The sequence below is a fragment of the Astatotilapia calliptera genome, chromosome 16 (assembly GCF_900246225.1).
Source record: "Astatotilapia calliptera chromosome 16, fAstCal1.2, whole genome shotgun sequence".
Classification (NCBI taxonomy): domain Eukaryota; kingdom Metazoa; phylum Chordata; class Actinopteri; order Cichliformes; family Cichlidae; genus Astatotilapia; species Astatotilapia calliptera.
The window spans coordinates 33780364-33794361 of NC_039317.1; the positions used below are offsets into that span (position 1 = coordinate 33780364).

A 13998-nucleotide genomic window follows, 5' to 3' on the forward strand; every position below is an offset into this window, starting at 1 on the left:
GTGATAACAGCTCTGATATTCTGATAACTCACAGTAAAGCTGCACCAGTATATTTACAGGCTACTGGTCTACAACAGTCTGTTTCTCCACGGTGGATCAAACCATCGTGTCTGTGAAGCCATTCTGAGGTAACAGGCAGACACTTCAAACTTATTCCGCTGGGTTGACAGTTCATATGACGTGATAGTGATTTGCAGTGGAAAAAGCAAGTTGGTACAAACAGCAGCGCAGCAAACCAGTGTGAAGAATACCTTAGGGCAATATTAGATTAGCAGGAACTTAGTGTTAATTTGATTCAGCCTTCTTGCACAGCTAATGATGTTTTTCTAACTGTTGAGACAATGTTCAAAACGGACTTTGTTGACTGATCCGTTCAGCTTCTGTCTCACATCCTGGCCTCGCTCGGCCTGATGTTATCCGTGTTTTCTGGCATCCACAACTCCTCAGAAGTGATATGTTGGCACCTCTAACTGTTTAAACTTGTTACTTACACAAAGAAAAGAGTTGAATGCATCTAACCAAAGCAACAGTATTTTTTCATTGCTTTATTGTAACTGAAAGGTGTCTGCCAGTGGAGTGACAAACGTATACGGATTGCAGAAAGTTTTGTTTATCATTAGCTGAGCTGTAAGGCTTCGTGTCTCCATTGCCTCGTTCCTCTCGGTTGTGGAGCTCACATAACACATAGTCACGCTGAAGCAGATAATTGGCCTCCAGTGGCAGGAACAGAACATGGTGTGATGTTTTAGCAGACAGAGCTGTGCTGCGTGGAGAGTGCTGCATTGATATGCCGGCTGGAACCAACCACAACAAAATTAGAAAGTTATGAAAATTGAGTTATCTCTCAATGATCTATAAATAACTGCAGCATAGTTGCGAGCATAAGCATGCCAATTGAACTGTGCTTTATACTGGGTGTTATCTCACCCACCTTACACACTCTCTCTGCCCCACTTTCTCTCTCATCTTGCCCCTCGCTCTGCTGGATAAGTGTGTTTTGTTAGGGAGGGCTGATTCTTCATACTTGGCTGAGGCTTTATGGACAATAAAGATCTGATTTCAAAGTCCAGCAGGGTGTTGGGCCTGGGGTCTTGGCTCAGCTTTAGCTGCCTGCTGGGAGGAGACACTGCACAGCCCCCAACCAGATGGCCTTCAGCCCACATACAGTAGATTCATATTGTACATGATGTGTAGCATTGACACGTCTGTCTCTTTTAACCGCTACGGGCTCGGCCAAAGCCCTCTGACCTCCTTGAAGTGACCTCTAGTGACCTTGTTTGAATAATTTGTGGTATTTTGAAGTTCTGTGTTTCACCCCTTACAGATGTGCATATAGAGTTGACATGGAAAACGGGTCATTTCAGCAGAACTACAGTTCAGCGAAACCAATGTTTTAACCTAAAATAGAGTGAAGTCATGTGACTGCCTGCTCAATATTTAATCCGTCCAACAACATGTAAGCTTTGGCAGACACTGGATAACAGGGATTTCTGGTGACTAGGCTACCGATGTTTCTCTTATCTCTGCTTGTTAGTTTTACAGCAAGGGTTCGGCACAAAGACACTTACACAGATGCTCACCAACAGAGTCGACGCTGCTCTCTAGTTTGAGTCGACTCTGCTCTCCGTCTTTCCTCGGGCTGGCATCATCTCAGTAGTTCACTCCCTGTTTCATCTTAATCACATAGCTCAGTATGGAGATATGCGACATGTCCTTCCAGCATGTATTATACATCTGTAGGGACTTAGATCAGTGTTACAATGGAGAACGCCCTGATAGATACAGGAGCTTCACTAAAAGCTGCCAGCAGTGCATTTTTTAGTCATTACATTAAACTTATAACATGAGTTTTGTTGTACAAGATATTTTGCAGTTGGGGAACAACCGAGTGGCAGAGTGGAGGCAGGCATTTACTGGTGACACGATGGGCGTCTGACTCAGCGTCGTAGGCCAAACGTCTTTAGGTGTCCCGATGCTTCCTCTGTTGACCCCAAACTCCAACACTGTGCGTTGTTATTTCACCGCACATCACACTGATACATATGAACAGCTGGAACAAAACTAATCTAATAGGTCTGATCTTTGAATAGCTGTTCAAAGATCAGACCTATTAGATTAGTTTTGTTCAACAGCCGGCTCTGATTCATCTAAATATTCGTTAAATTTACGTTTCATTTCAACGACTCCCTGGAGATTACATGAGAAACAAACAGCAGTTACAACCGTTGTTGCCATAGTAAACTTTGAGGAAGTTCAAGCTACAACTGTTGTCCAGAATGAAAGTTTCCTCCAGTGTACGGCTCGGATGCTCCCACAGCACTATGAGACTGTACTGAGCAAGTATTATCATGCTTACATGCTAACTGGCTTAAACTTTGCAAACATCGTACTTGCTAAACATCACAGCAGCTTTGCCTGCGTGGGTGTTTGACTCGTCTCTGTGCTGGATGCCTCGTGCACGGACTCGTAGATGTTTGTGACTGGGTTGCTGTGTCGTATTATTGTGTCCTACAAGGATCATCAGAACAGAAACAATGCTAAATGGAAAAGTGTGTGCATCGAGCTGTGTTTTCCCCTGTGGTCTGTCATCAATTGAAGTAAAAGAACATTGGTCTCGATTATGAAGTGTTCCCTCCCACCCTTCTCCACCTAGGACAAGCTAACAGGCCTAACCCCTGCCCTGCCACACCTCTCATGCACATGCTACACACACATTCCCCCTCTGACACTGCTTTCATTTGGGCGTGAAATAGATTCCTACTGTCTGCCAGAATGCACCACCTATCTCTGGATGTGATTCTTTTTTTCCTTCCCTTTTTTCCTTTCTGTGTGCCACACGTGTACCCTTTTGTTTTTCCAGAGAAAAATACCTTGCTCACAAAGCTCGTCCCCAGAAACACATTCCCGGGTGATTATGACCGAAAAATGATTTGAAATCCCACAGGGACTAATATTTTATTTGACAACGAGAATTAGGTCTAAATAAGAAACACATGATGGTCCTAACCTTTTTAAAACAAACCACAGTCATCCCTGGAATCCCCAGGAGAAAGGCATGTTCATGAAATTCCTTCATAACTGGCACACACACACACACACACACACACACTGAAAGTGTGAGAGAGATTGTAGTATAAAATATTAATACCTCCTGCTGCCACATGATTTTACATGTCCAGGAGCAGAAAGTCTGTTTTCAGAGAGGAAAGAACTGAAGTTATGCAAAATGTTCTTGTTAGAGCAAGTAATGAAAGTAAACCCTGTCTACGATCAGTCAACAAAAGCTGTATAATTTAGTGTTTGCCAAGTGTCAGCTCCATAACTCTGTCATAATTTGACACATTATTTGGATCATAACAGTTTGCAGACACTTGGATCTCCCAGCTATCTGGAAGAATCATCTATAAATCTGCAGAACTGATGGTGATGGGTTTGACTTGTGGTTCGAGTAAGCAGGTAATGACCTTTTCTAATCAGACACTAAATCACCTTCAGCCTGCTACTCACAGACATTTCAAAGAAGCTAACGAGGCTAAAGCCATCCAGAGCCGGCAGCCTCGGTATGAGCAATCAAAGCAGTTATAGCATTTACAAGTGAAAACAGGGTTGATGTCCTTTTATCTGGTGAAGTTATACAAATACTGGAGAATGATGCCAAGTGGTGGAGGGCTTTCGCTTTGGTGGCCTCAGAATCTCATCTCTGATTTTTGCAGATGATGTGTTTCTGTTGGCTTCATCGGGTGAGGGCCTCCAGCTCGCACTGGAACGGTTCGCAGCCGAGTGTGAAGCAGTGGGAATGAGGATCAGCACCTCCAAATCTGAGGCCATGGTTCTCAGCCGGAAAAGGGTGGAGTGCCCACTCCGGGTCGGGGATGAGTTCCTGCCCCAAGTGGAGGAGTTCAAGTATCTCGGGGTCTTGTTCGCGAGTGATGGGAGAAGGGAGCCGGAGATCGACAGACGGATTGGGGCTGCAGCTGCAGTAATGCGGACGCTGCACCGGTCCGTCGTGGTGAAGAGGGAGCTGAGTGTAAAAGCGAAGCTCTCAATTTACCGGTCGATCTACGTCCCTACCCTGACCTATGGCCACGAGCTGTGGGTAGTGACCGAAAGAACGAGATCGCGGATACAAGCGGCAGAAATGAGCTTCCTCCGAAGGGTGGCTGGCCTCTCCCTTAGAGATAGGGTGAGAAGTTCGGCCATCCGGGAGGGGCTCAGAGTAGAGCAGCTGCTGCTCCACATCGAAAGGAGCCAGCTGAGGTGGTTCGGGCATCTGACAAGGATGCCCCCTGGGCGCCTCCTGGGTGAGGTGTTCCAGGCATGTCCCACCGGGAGGAGGCCCCGGGGCAGACCCAGGACACGCTGGAGAGATTATATCTCTCGGCTGGCCTGGGAACGCCTTGGTATTCCCCCGGATAAGCTGGAGGAGGTGGCTGGGGAGAGGGAGGTCTGGGCCTCTTTGCTTAGGCTGCTGCCCCCGCGACCCGGCCTCGGATAAAGCGGATGAAAATGGATGGATGGATGGAGAATGATGCAAGTAATTTAAATGACTTTTGTTTAAATAGAAATTGCTGCACCTGCTTTGGTTTGATGATGACACAGTTTTATTCTCTGCTCAGAATAAAACTTGGTTCTATCACAAACTCACTCCACAGGAAGCATCGGGATTCGGTATTTTGCACGTGGGCTGCAGGAATCGAACCACTGACCTTCTGACCAGTAGATGAACACTTGTCCTCCAGATGCCTCCACAGAGTCCTGAGGGAGGAGGACTGCCTCATGATGATGACTTTACTTTGAAAGTCTAAGGAGACTAGATTTTATTTTGGTAGGCTTGTGGCTGAATTAATCCACCTTTAGGAAGCCAGATGTGAGCTTTCGTCATCTGCGGTTCACTATGTTCCTCAGTCGTGCAGGATGACGGCGTTATCCTGCACCTTACCACCCATACAGCGCTGTACACATTCAGACCACCGCACATTGTCAGGATTATGTCACAGCTGCCCTGAACTAACTTTTCAGTTTCTGTAGGTTTTAATCCACCGGTTTGCTCAAGCTTTTTAATCAGTTATTGTTATTAATTTTTAAACAAGCATCTCACAAAAAGCTGAAGAAAAAGTAAAACATGTTTATTTTTAGACTAAGATTACACTTGTTTAATTGACATTTAGTAGCTTGATTGTTTTCAGACTTCTCAACAAAATCCAGGTATAATTAATAAAAATAGACTTTTTATTTTTCCCAAAATACTTTTGTTTTCTTGTTTTTATGGTCTGATAAATTTGTCCAACAGCTAAAGTGATCTTTTTAATCTGTTTTTACATCTCAAAGTACTTTAATCCCCAGAAATGGGCCTCTGAATGTATTATAATAAATTCCATGCAGCTGATTATAGATATGAAGAACTACTAAACTTTCCTAATTTGCTGGAGGATAACCATTTGGACTGTGTTCTTTTTAATCCAATAACAGCAGAACTCCGGTAAGACTGGGAGAGAGTATATGCTCTCCAAATGCGTCACATCCATTTGTGAGTAATGATAACATCATTGCTGAACTTTGATTATTAGATTAGATTTGGTCAACACATTGAGGGATTCTATTCCCATACAATGTGCATTTGTGGGTACACGGATGGAGCAGATGAATGTGTGTGGTGGCATGTGGTCCCACTGCGTGAACACGGTTTTAGAAGTTTCCAACACTTTTGGCAGTTTCACTCTGAAGCACAAGGACGTTTCTGTCTCTGAATCTTTAACGCAGTCATTGGTTGTAAGATTGTGGTTTATATGATGAAATGAGTTGGATCACCGGCGTCTCCTCCTCCAGATATTTTGCTGCTGCTGTTGCAAAGACGACCTACAGTTTAGTTTTTTCATCAAGATTTTCATAAGAAATAAAAACTTTTCGAATGTGAATTCAGTCTTTCACTTTTTTACAAAACACGACAAACACAGAGAGTCTCAGTGACTGTTCACTGTGATTCATCAGCATTACTGGCAGAACAGTAACTTTATTATAGCAGATCTTATCTGCTCTGCCCTCCTCACCATTTGAAAGCTCCGGGTCTTCTGGCTCTTTCTTCTTCGTCCAGCTCGTGTCCACAGGGCCTGTGGTATTGCTGCCTGTTTGCAAAGAGATAGAAGGACCAGCCAGATGGGTTTTACTCCCTCTCACACACACACGCACGCACACACGCACACATACACACACATACACACGCGTGCGCGCACGCGCGCACACATACACACGCACACACACACACACAGATTGCCTTGAAGATAGAGACACAAATGATTTTTTGTTCTGCCTTATTAAACCACTCACAAACTTTTTCTTAAGACGCACATCCTCATGTTGAACTTCTCAAACAGATCAGATGTCAGAAAAAAAAATACACTAACAAGAAAATTAACAACAATTTGTTGCAAATATTATTACAAGTTCAGAAATGCAGAGACTTTCAGTTTAATTCATGCTCTAATTTCAGGCACAGCATATGCTGCTGTGTGACTGAACGAAACTCTCCACACAAACTCAGACTTTGGGGTCCGTTTCTTTGTGCATGGTGCCATCTTGTGGAGACAAGAGTCAGCAGCAGGGTTAATTCGGTCTGTTTGGTCTCATTGTCATCGTTCTGACCCCTCACAGACTCACAGACCGGACAGACAGCGCGCCCCTGATGATGTTTAAAAGTCGTCAAAGCGCAAGTGGAGCTTTTCAGATAAACTGCAAAAATAAATTTCCCTCGTACGGTCCCGGTAATTTTTCTTATAAAGATGATGAAGCCTTATTTCTGTACCATTATTTAATTCCAGAGGGTTTTGAGTTGGGTTTTTGTGCCCTTGTTGACTTGTTTAAATGTGTTAAGGTTTCTTTAAGCAAACAGTATTGTTAAAGTTCTTCATCATGACTGAGCCAAGTGTCCTCTTTTTTGGAAATCAAACTATGGTCACCCTAGTAAAGGCCACTGTTGTAAAAAAACACCCGGGTATCTGAGCCTAATAACACTTTATTTGTTAAATCTCTCTGGGTAAAATAACAGTAATATTTCCCCAAGATGATCATCAGACAGCTTCCACTGTTTAGCTCTGCATTAGCACGCTACACAGTGCGTGTTATACCTGTGCGTCAGCGAATAGAAACACAACTGTATGAATCGTGCTCCGGGAGAAACTGAACTTATGACGTCATCTTTGACCGACCCACGCATCCTGACCTAAAGCAAACAGCTGACTCTGTTTGCTGGATGATCCAAATCACCTGCAGCAGCCAGAGTCCTCACACCTACACAGACATGTGACCACAGTACTGCAGTACTGAAGTCACTTCTTTGGCTCCCAGCTCGACGCACAATTACTTTTAAAATCCTTCTGTTAGGTCGTAAAGCTCTCAGTGGTTTGGCTTCCAGCACCTCGCTAACTTGCTCAGTGTCTATAGCCCAGTCACATCTCTCCGGTCATCAGCTGTGGACCTCTTAACTGACCCCAGAATTAGATCTGTGTCCTGGGGGCGCTTTCACCCTGGCCCTGAACGCTGCTCTGACCTGAGGTCATAATTGTGTGTGTGTGTGTGTGTGTGTGTGTGTGTGTGTGTGTGTGTTCCTTTATGCTGACTGTGATAAAATTACCATAATTTCGAACAATAAGTAACATGTATCAAAGGCTTTGGGCCAAAGTCAGTTATTTTAAGCATTTTCTAAATTAGAAATAATTCAAGATGTCAGAGGAACTAAGAGTCTGAGACCAGAATCTCACATTTTATTCACCCCGTGAATTTAAGTGAATTTGTCATTTTCTTTAAGACTGTGAAGAATTTCAGTCAGTAAGACCTTTTAACGGATCTCAGACTTCAAAAAACGTTTATAGGAAACAACACTAACAAGTGCTTCCAAGCAGACACAGATTTGTTGGTCAGTTGTTAAATATCAGAATAAAATCTTCTGACAGGTTGGGACGTGTCCACGGGTAGACGGCCAGCCACAGCTCATGAATTTCCCGTGGGAGGACGTCCCCCGCCAGATTTCCACTAACCCGGCGATATGAGTATGTACCGTGCAGTCAGCGTGCAGTACATGGTGTGACTACGGTGTGGCAGCACATGCAAAGACATGGCACCTTACACAACCTCATTACCAAACACTGAAGGGGAGTTCTGTAACATGCAGCAGGAGCAGCCTGTGGTCCTGACTGACGGTATGTAATCAGCAATCAGACAGAAAGCAGGAGGGATTTCGTTTCTGTAGCACGTCTCACAGCAGAGTGAACACATTTTATGACTCTTTGAAAACTTTTAACTTTGCTGTTTTTTCTGCAGTCGCTCTGAGAGTTTGCGCTGATGTTTTTCCCGTCAGTAGATTCGCCCGTCAGGTCAATAATGATTGTGTGTTGAGTGTCGAAGTTGTCATCTGTACTGACAGAGGGGTTTCTTTGGTTTTCTGACTCAGGATCTTTCGGGGGGAAATGAAGTCCTTGATGTGCCTCTTGGCCTCTGTCAGGGCGGCCTCACCTTTTCCTCTAAATTGTGGTTCAGTGCGAAAACGCACAAGTGTGGAGTTTGGCAGCAACACAGCGCGATGTCTCCAAATTACGCGCGGCACAGACTTGAAACTGATGAGCGAAGCTGCGGTTCCACTACTGAGGAAAAGAGATACTGGACCGAGCTGGGACCGGACTGGAAGACGCACAGCACCTCAAAAGGCACCAGGAGCAGCCCTCTCTCCGTACATCCCATATACCAAACCACAGAGTAAAGCAGCTGCTCTCTTCGATATTCAGTCTCTGTTTGAAGAGGATGTCATCGCTGAACTGTGCTCCAGGCTGCAAGCTTTCCCCCGCAGTGACAGGGCAGAGGGGCTGGCCTCTTTACTTGGAGCATGTGTTGAGTTTGGCCTGGAAGCCCACAACCCTCCAGTCCTCACACTGATGAATGAGTGCCTGGAGCTGCTCTCCAACAGGGACATCGGGGTGGCACAACTCTGCCGCCTGGGTGAGGTGGTGTGCGCCCTGGAAGGCCGCCGGTCACGCGTGCTGACAGAGGTGTTGGACTGTGTGTGCGCTGCTGTGGAGGAGGATGTCGTCTCTCCCAGTGAGGCTGTCATGGTCTACTCCCTGCTGACGCGGTTTTGTGAGCCTGCCAGCCAGCAGCAGACCCGAATCCTGTCTGCTTTGCACACAGACACACGAAGGCTGGTCCACCGGCTGAAAGCCGGTCAAGTCAGTGATATTCTGCAGTCCTTGTTGAAGTTACAGCAGACACAGGTAGACACAGCAGCAGCATCGTCCTTGATTGTCTTTGATTCGTGATGACAAACCAGCTGTCACTTAAACATCCACAAATTTTAATCTCTGTCATTTAAGAACCACAATAATAATAATAATATTTAATGCTTTTACACGAAGTAACGTGAGAACATATAATACTTGTTTCACAGGCTGTTTCCCTGGTGCTGAGGCTGAGTCACAGGGCATCGCGGGTCTTTAAAGCTTTTCGTGATGATGAAATCATGAAGGTACTCACTGCTTTAATGACTCTGGAACAGCATGATGGAGAGCTCGTGGCGGCTATGGAGAAACACTTGCCAGGTGTGTTTTTTATAGTTTTATTATACACTTAAGTCAGTGCGTCTGTGACTGTTCTGATCAGATTTCACTATTTGTGTATTAAAAAATAAAAGACCAGAAAATAAGTTTTCATTCTGTCTCAGGGAGGCTGGAGAAGTGCGATCCAGAGCTGATCGGTGCCATCGTGGAGTATTGTGTGCAGATGAGGTGCCGTTCTGAGCCACTCTTTGAGGCTGTGGCTGAAAACTTTGTACGCCACGCTGAGAACCACACCACCCTTCAGATAGCCAAACAAATTGTTGCGATGGGGAGGCTCAACTACCTGCCACAGGTGAAGGTTTTCTCATATTCTCAGAGTTTATAAACAGATCCTATGTTTTGCATATTTATTACAAATCTGCTGTAATGTGTCACTGCTCTGTTCCTCATCAGTGCTCCAGCCAGATGTTTAAGAAGCTGGAGAGCATCTTGTCAGAGAGGTTTTCACAGTTCCAGCCTCGCTCGCTGGTTGACGTGATGCACGCCTGCATCCACCTGGAACGCTTCCCTCTCAACTACATGACCAAAGTATTCAGCCCACACTTTCTACAGAAGCTGCAAGGTACGCGCCGGGCTTTTATTTCAGACTGTGAAAAGCAGGAGGAGAGGAAAAAGTCTGTCACTGTTCATTTTTGGGTGTTTCCATATTTCCTGTCTGAGAGGGATGATGTCTGTTATTTGCTGCTTAAACACTCTGGCTGAGAAACACTCTTCTGTTTCCTTAATCTAACATTTTCACTTGTTGCTGTCACTTTATTTTAGTGCAGAAGTATCTGTTAGGTGTCAGCTATGGTAAATGGTCTGTATTTGTATAGCGCTTTACTTGGTCCTAAGGACCCCAAAGCTATACACAATCATCCACCCATTCACACACTGGTGATGGCAGCTACAGTGTAGCCACAGCCGGCCTGGGGCGCACTGACAGAGGCGAGGCTGCCGGACACTGGCGCCACCAGTAGGCGGTAGGTGAAGTGTCTTGCCCAAGGACACAACGACCAAGACTGTCGGAGCCGGGGCTCGAACCGGCAACCTTCCGATTACAAGACGAACGCCCAACTCTTGAGCCACGATCGCCCCCAGCACCGTGGTGTGATGGTTACACCGTCAGCTCACAGAGTTTGTATGTTCTCACCGTGTCTGTGGAGTTTCTGCTCTCCGGCTTCCTCCCACAGTCTGAACCACCTGATGCTTGTTAGGTTCATTCTAAATTGGCTGTAGGTGTAAATGGTTCATGCACGCTGGGATAGGCTCCAGCCCAGCTTTGAATCAGACAAGTGGAAGAAAATGGATGGATCTTAGTTTCTCTGCTAGCTGTCAAAAAATAGAAAACAACTTCTTTACAGTACAAGAATATATTGCACATATAACTGCATGGACTTTGTATTTACCCACAAGGCTACGCGGTGTCTCTGATGTAAGCTCTCTGTGTCCTGCAGCACAGGGGGAGCCACTGGACAAAAACACACTGGGGCAGCTGACACAGCTCCACCTCTCCACCATGTTAGAGTGCACATACTACTGGGTAAGAATCTGTGAACAGGGTTATAATTTTTCATACTGTAAACACGAGTTCTGACTGTCAGAGGTGAATTATAACCACAACGCTCTCATTTAACTCGAAAACAAAAAGAAGGCGTTGGCTCCTCGATAACAGGAGTGATTTGTCTTTACTGCTCTCCTCGCCAGGGTCCCAGACTGCCCTTCTTTCTTCACGTGAAGAGGTTTTCCTCAGCAGGCCAGGCCTTTGAGACACCAATGGAACGTCTTTTATACAAACAGGTCAAAGGTCCTCTAGCACAGCTGCTGGGGGGCACATTTTACTCCACCAGAATGATTCATGGTGGATACACTATAGGTAAGCTACAACAGGACACGTGACACATCATCACAGTACCTGCAGCTCAGGTATTTGACTTTCATGCTTATTACACGCTCACTGGACATTTTGTTAGGTACAGTCTGGGTTGGCCCCCTCGTGCTGGAAAGTTTCCTCAGAGATTTTGGTCACCATGTGAGCACCACACAGCTGCTGAACATTTAGCTACACGTCCTTGATGCCAATCTGCCAATCTGTCACATCCCAAAGGCTCTCTGTGAGACTGGAGGCCTTTTTAGTAAAGTGAACTCATCGTGTCTGAGATGATTTGAGCTTTGTATCCTGTATCCTGCTGGAAGCAGCCATGAGGAGATAGTACACTGTGGTCATAAATGGATGGACAAGGTCAGCAACAATGCTCGGCTAAGCTGTGGCATTTAAACGATGTTCAGTTGGTACTTAAACACACCCCACACCACTACACCGCCACCAGCAGGCTGAACTGTTGATAAAAGGCAGGACGGATCTATGCTTTCATGTTCTTTACTCAAATTTCTGGATGTTGTAGCAGAAACTCAACAAACTCAGCCCTGTGTTTCTCACAGGAGAGGCCCTCAGTCTGGTCTCCTGGTGCTGAAGCCCATCAGCTTCCAGGTTTCACAGAGATGATCACCTTGGTTGGAATGAGTGGTTATTTGAGTTAGTTATGCCTTCCTGTAAACCAGGAGCAGTCGTGTTATTCTCCCCTGATATCAATAAAACATATTTACGCAGAGACCTGCTCCGCCCTCCTCTATTTCAAACCTCCCTCTGTAAACACTAGAGATGAGAAAATGAATAATAGAAAATACTCAGAGCAGCACGTCTGCCCCCAGCAACATAACACCTCCAAAGCTCCTTGGCTCACCTTTCTTTCTCATTCTAATAATAATAATAATAATAATAATAATGGATACTTTATTGATCCCCATGGGGAAATTACTTGTTTTTCTCTGCATTTGACCCATTCACTCAGTGAAGCAGTGGGCAGCCCACTAAGCAGGCGCCCGGGGAGCAGTGTGTAGGGACGGTACCTTGCTCAGGGGTACCTCAGTTTGAACTTCAGCAGTTGTCTGTAAGCCTGAAAGCACTGAGGTGCTACCATGTGATTGGCTGATTAGATATGTGAGATAAGAGCTGTAGCCCGTGAGTGTATTACCTGCGTGCTGGGATAGATCGTGTTGTGACGAGAAGTTCGTTTTTTCCATTTCTTCCTTTTTGTTAAGATGTGGAGATTTGCCTGGATGAGAGTGGATTTGTTCTGCCTCCGTCTCAGTGGGATCACACTTACAAGAGGTAAGAACTGATCTGGCTCTGAGCGTTTCAACAAATTTCCAATAAATTGTAAGAAAATGTGCCTCCAACCTGTGAGGCTTAAACATGCTTTAGATTTTGAATCAGCTGAAAATGTGAAGCCCTGTTTTGTTTAAAACAACAATTAAGTGAGTAATTAAGCTTTTCTTCATGTGTTGTGCGCGTGTAGAGTTGTGTTGTGTTTGGATGATCCAAACCGTTTCTGCACCAACACACGACACCTGCTGGGGAAGGAAGTCACAAAGAGACGACACCTGCAGAGGATGGGCGTGGAGCTGGTGGAGGTAAGTGTGAAAAACCCCAGAAGATACTCGTGAAACTGAACCGGATAGAAAATGTAAGAGTTTTGTTTTGTGGTTAGAAGTTTCTTCTTTGTAAACTGAGAGGACCAACTTAAACTTAATGCTATTGTTGCTCATTGAAATGAACTGTTAAATTCTCTTTTTGGCATGTTAACATCATATCTTTAAAGTTTTATATTTATTGTGTTGGTCAAAAATGTCAAAGCTGATCTGTATTTATTTTCTTCCTCGTCTCGTCGCTCTAACAGATCCCTTACTTTGAGTTTGAGAAACTGCAAACTGAAGAGGAACAGATCCAGTATCTTCACGACAAGATCTTTCCTGCTGTATCCAAGTTTAACAATCAAGCAGCGAACCAGTTAAACCAAAAATCCACAGTGAGACAAACCAGCTTGTAATGTGCTCGGGGTACCAACGATACAAAGAGGCCAAAACCTGAGGATCGTGAACACAACAGCTGAATTTGCTGGCAGTCTGTTTGCAAGGATGGACAGACTGACGGGGAGTACTCTGTAATCTGTTACTCTCATACATCCGGACACGGTGTCAGAATGTTGGATTAGAGGATTTATTCCAAAAATGTTTCTTTACTGTTCTCATATAACAAACTTTTACCTGAACTTAAATTATACACATCCCTTCCATTAAAAGATTTTCTCAAACATTGTTAGAACCTATAAGTAATATTTGAGATGCTGTGGAGCGTCTGCTGCCAGCTGGGGTAGGGTAATAATTCCCTTTATTGCCAGGTAATATGTATATTTAAAGCTATTTTCTATTCTGCTATTAATTTATTGTTGAAAATTATATTTTCTATTTATGTGAGTAATAGTAAGAGAAATATTAAATGGCACTCGGTACGGCTCTAACCTTCGTCCTTAGCTTCTGTGTGTTATTTTGACTTTTTATAGGGAAGAACAAGAATGCC

General features: G+C 44.8%; 1 protein-coding gene across 2 annotated transcripts; it reads left to right on the forward strand.

Moving 5' to 3' along the window:
- The first annotated feature begins 7268 nt into the window (after positions 1–7268).
- LOC113008130 (FAST kinase domain-containing protein 3, mitochondrial-like) lies at positions 7269–13939 on the forward strand. Of its 2 annotated transcripts, XM_026145309.1 has the most exons (11): positions 7269–7548; positions 7947–8192; positions 8444–9257; positions 9431–9581; positions 9704–9891; positions 9993–10161; positions 11036–11121; positions 11286–11454; positions 12681–12750; positions 12938–13052; positions 13319–13939. In XM_026145309.1, the coding sequence occupies exons 3-11, from the start codon at positions 8460–8462 to the stop codon at positions 13466–13468; spliced, it is 1896 nt and encodes a 631-aa protein (XP_026001094.1). In that variant the 5' UTR covers positions 7269–7548; positions 7947–8192; positions 8444–8459; the 3' UTR covers positions 13469–13939. The 2 variants fall into 2 exon arrangements, with proteins under 2 accessions (XP_026001094.1, XP_026001093.1); XM_026145308.1 differs by lacking the exons at positions 7269–7548; positions 7947–8192 and adding an exon at positions 8211–8345.
- The last annotated feature ends 59 nt before the right edge of the window (positions 13940–13998 follow it).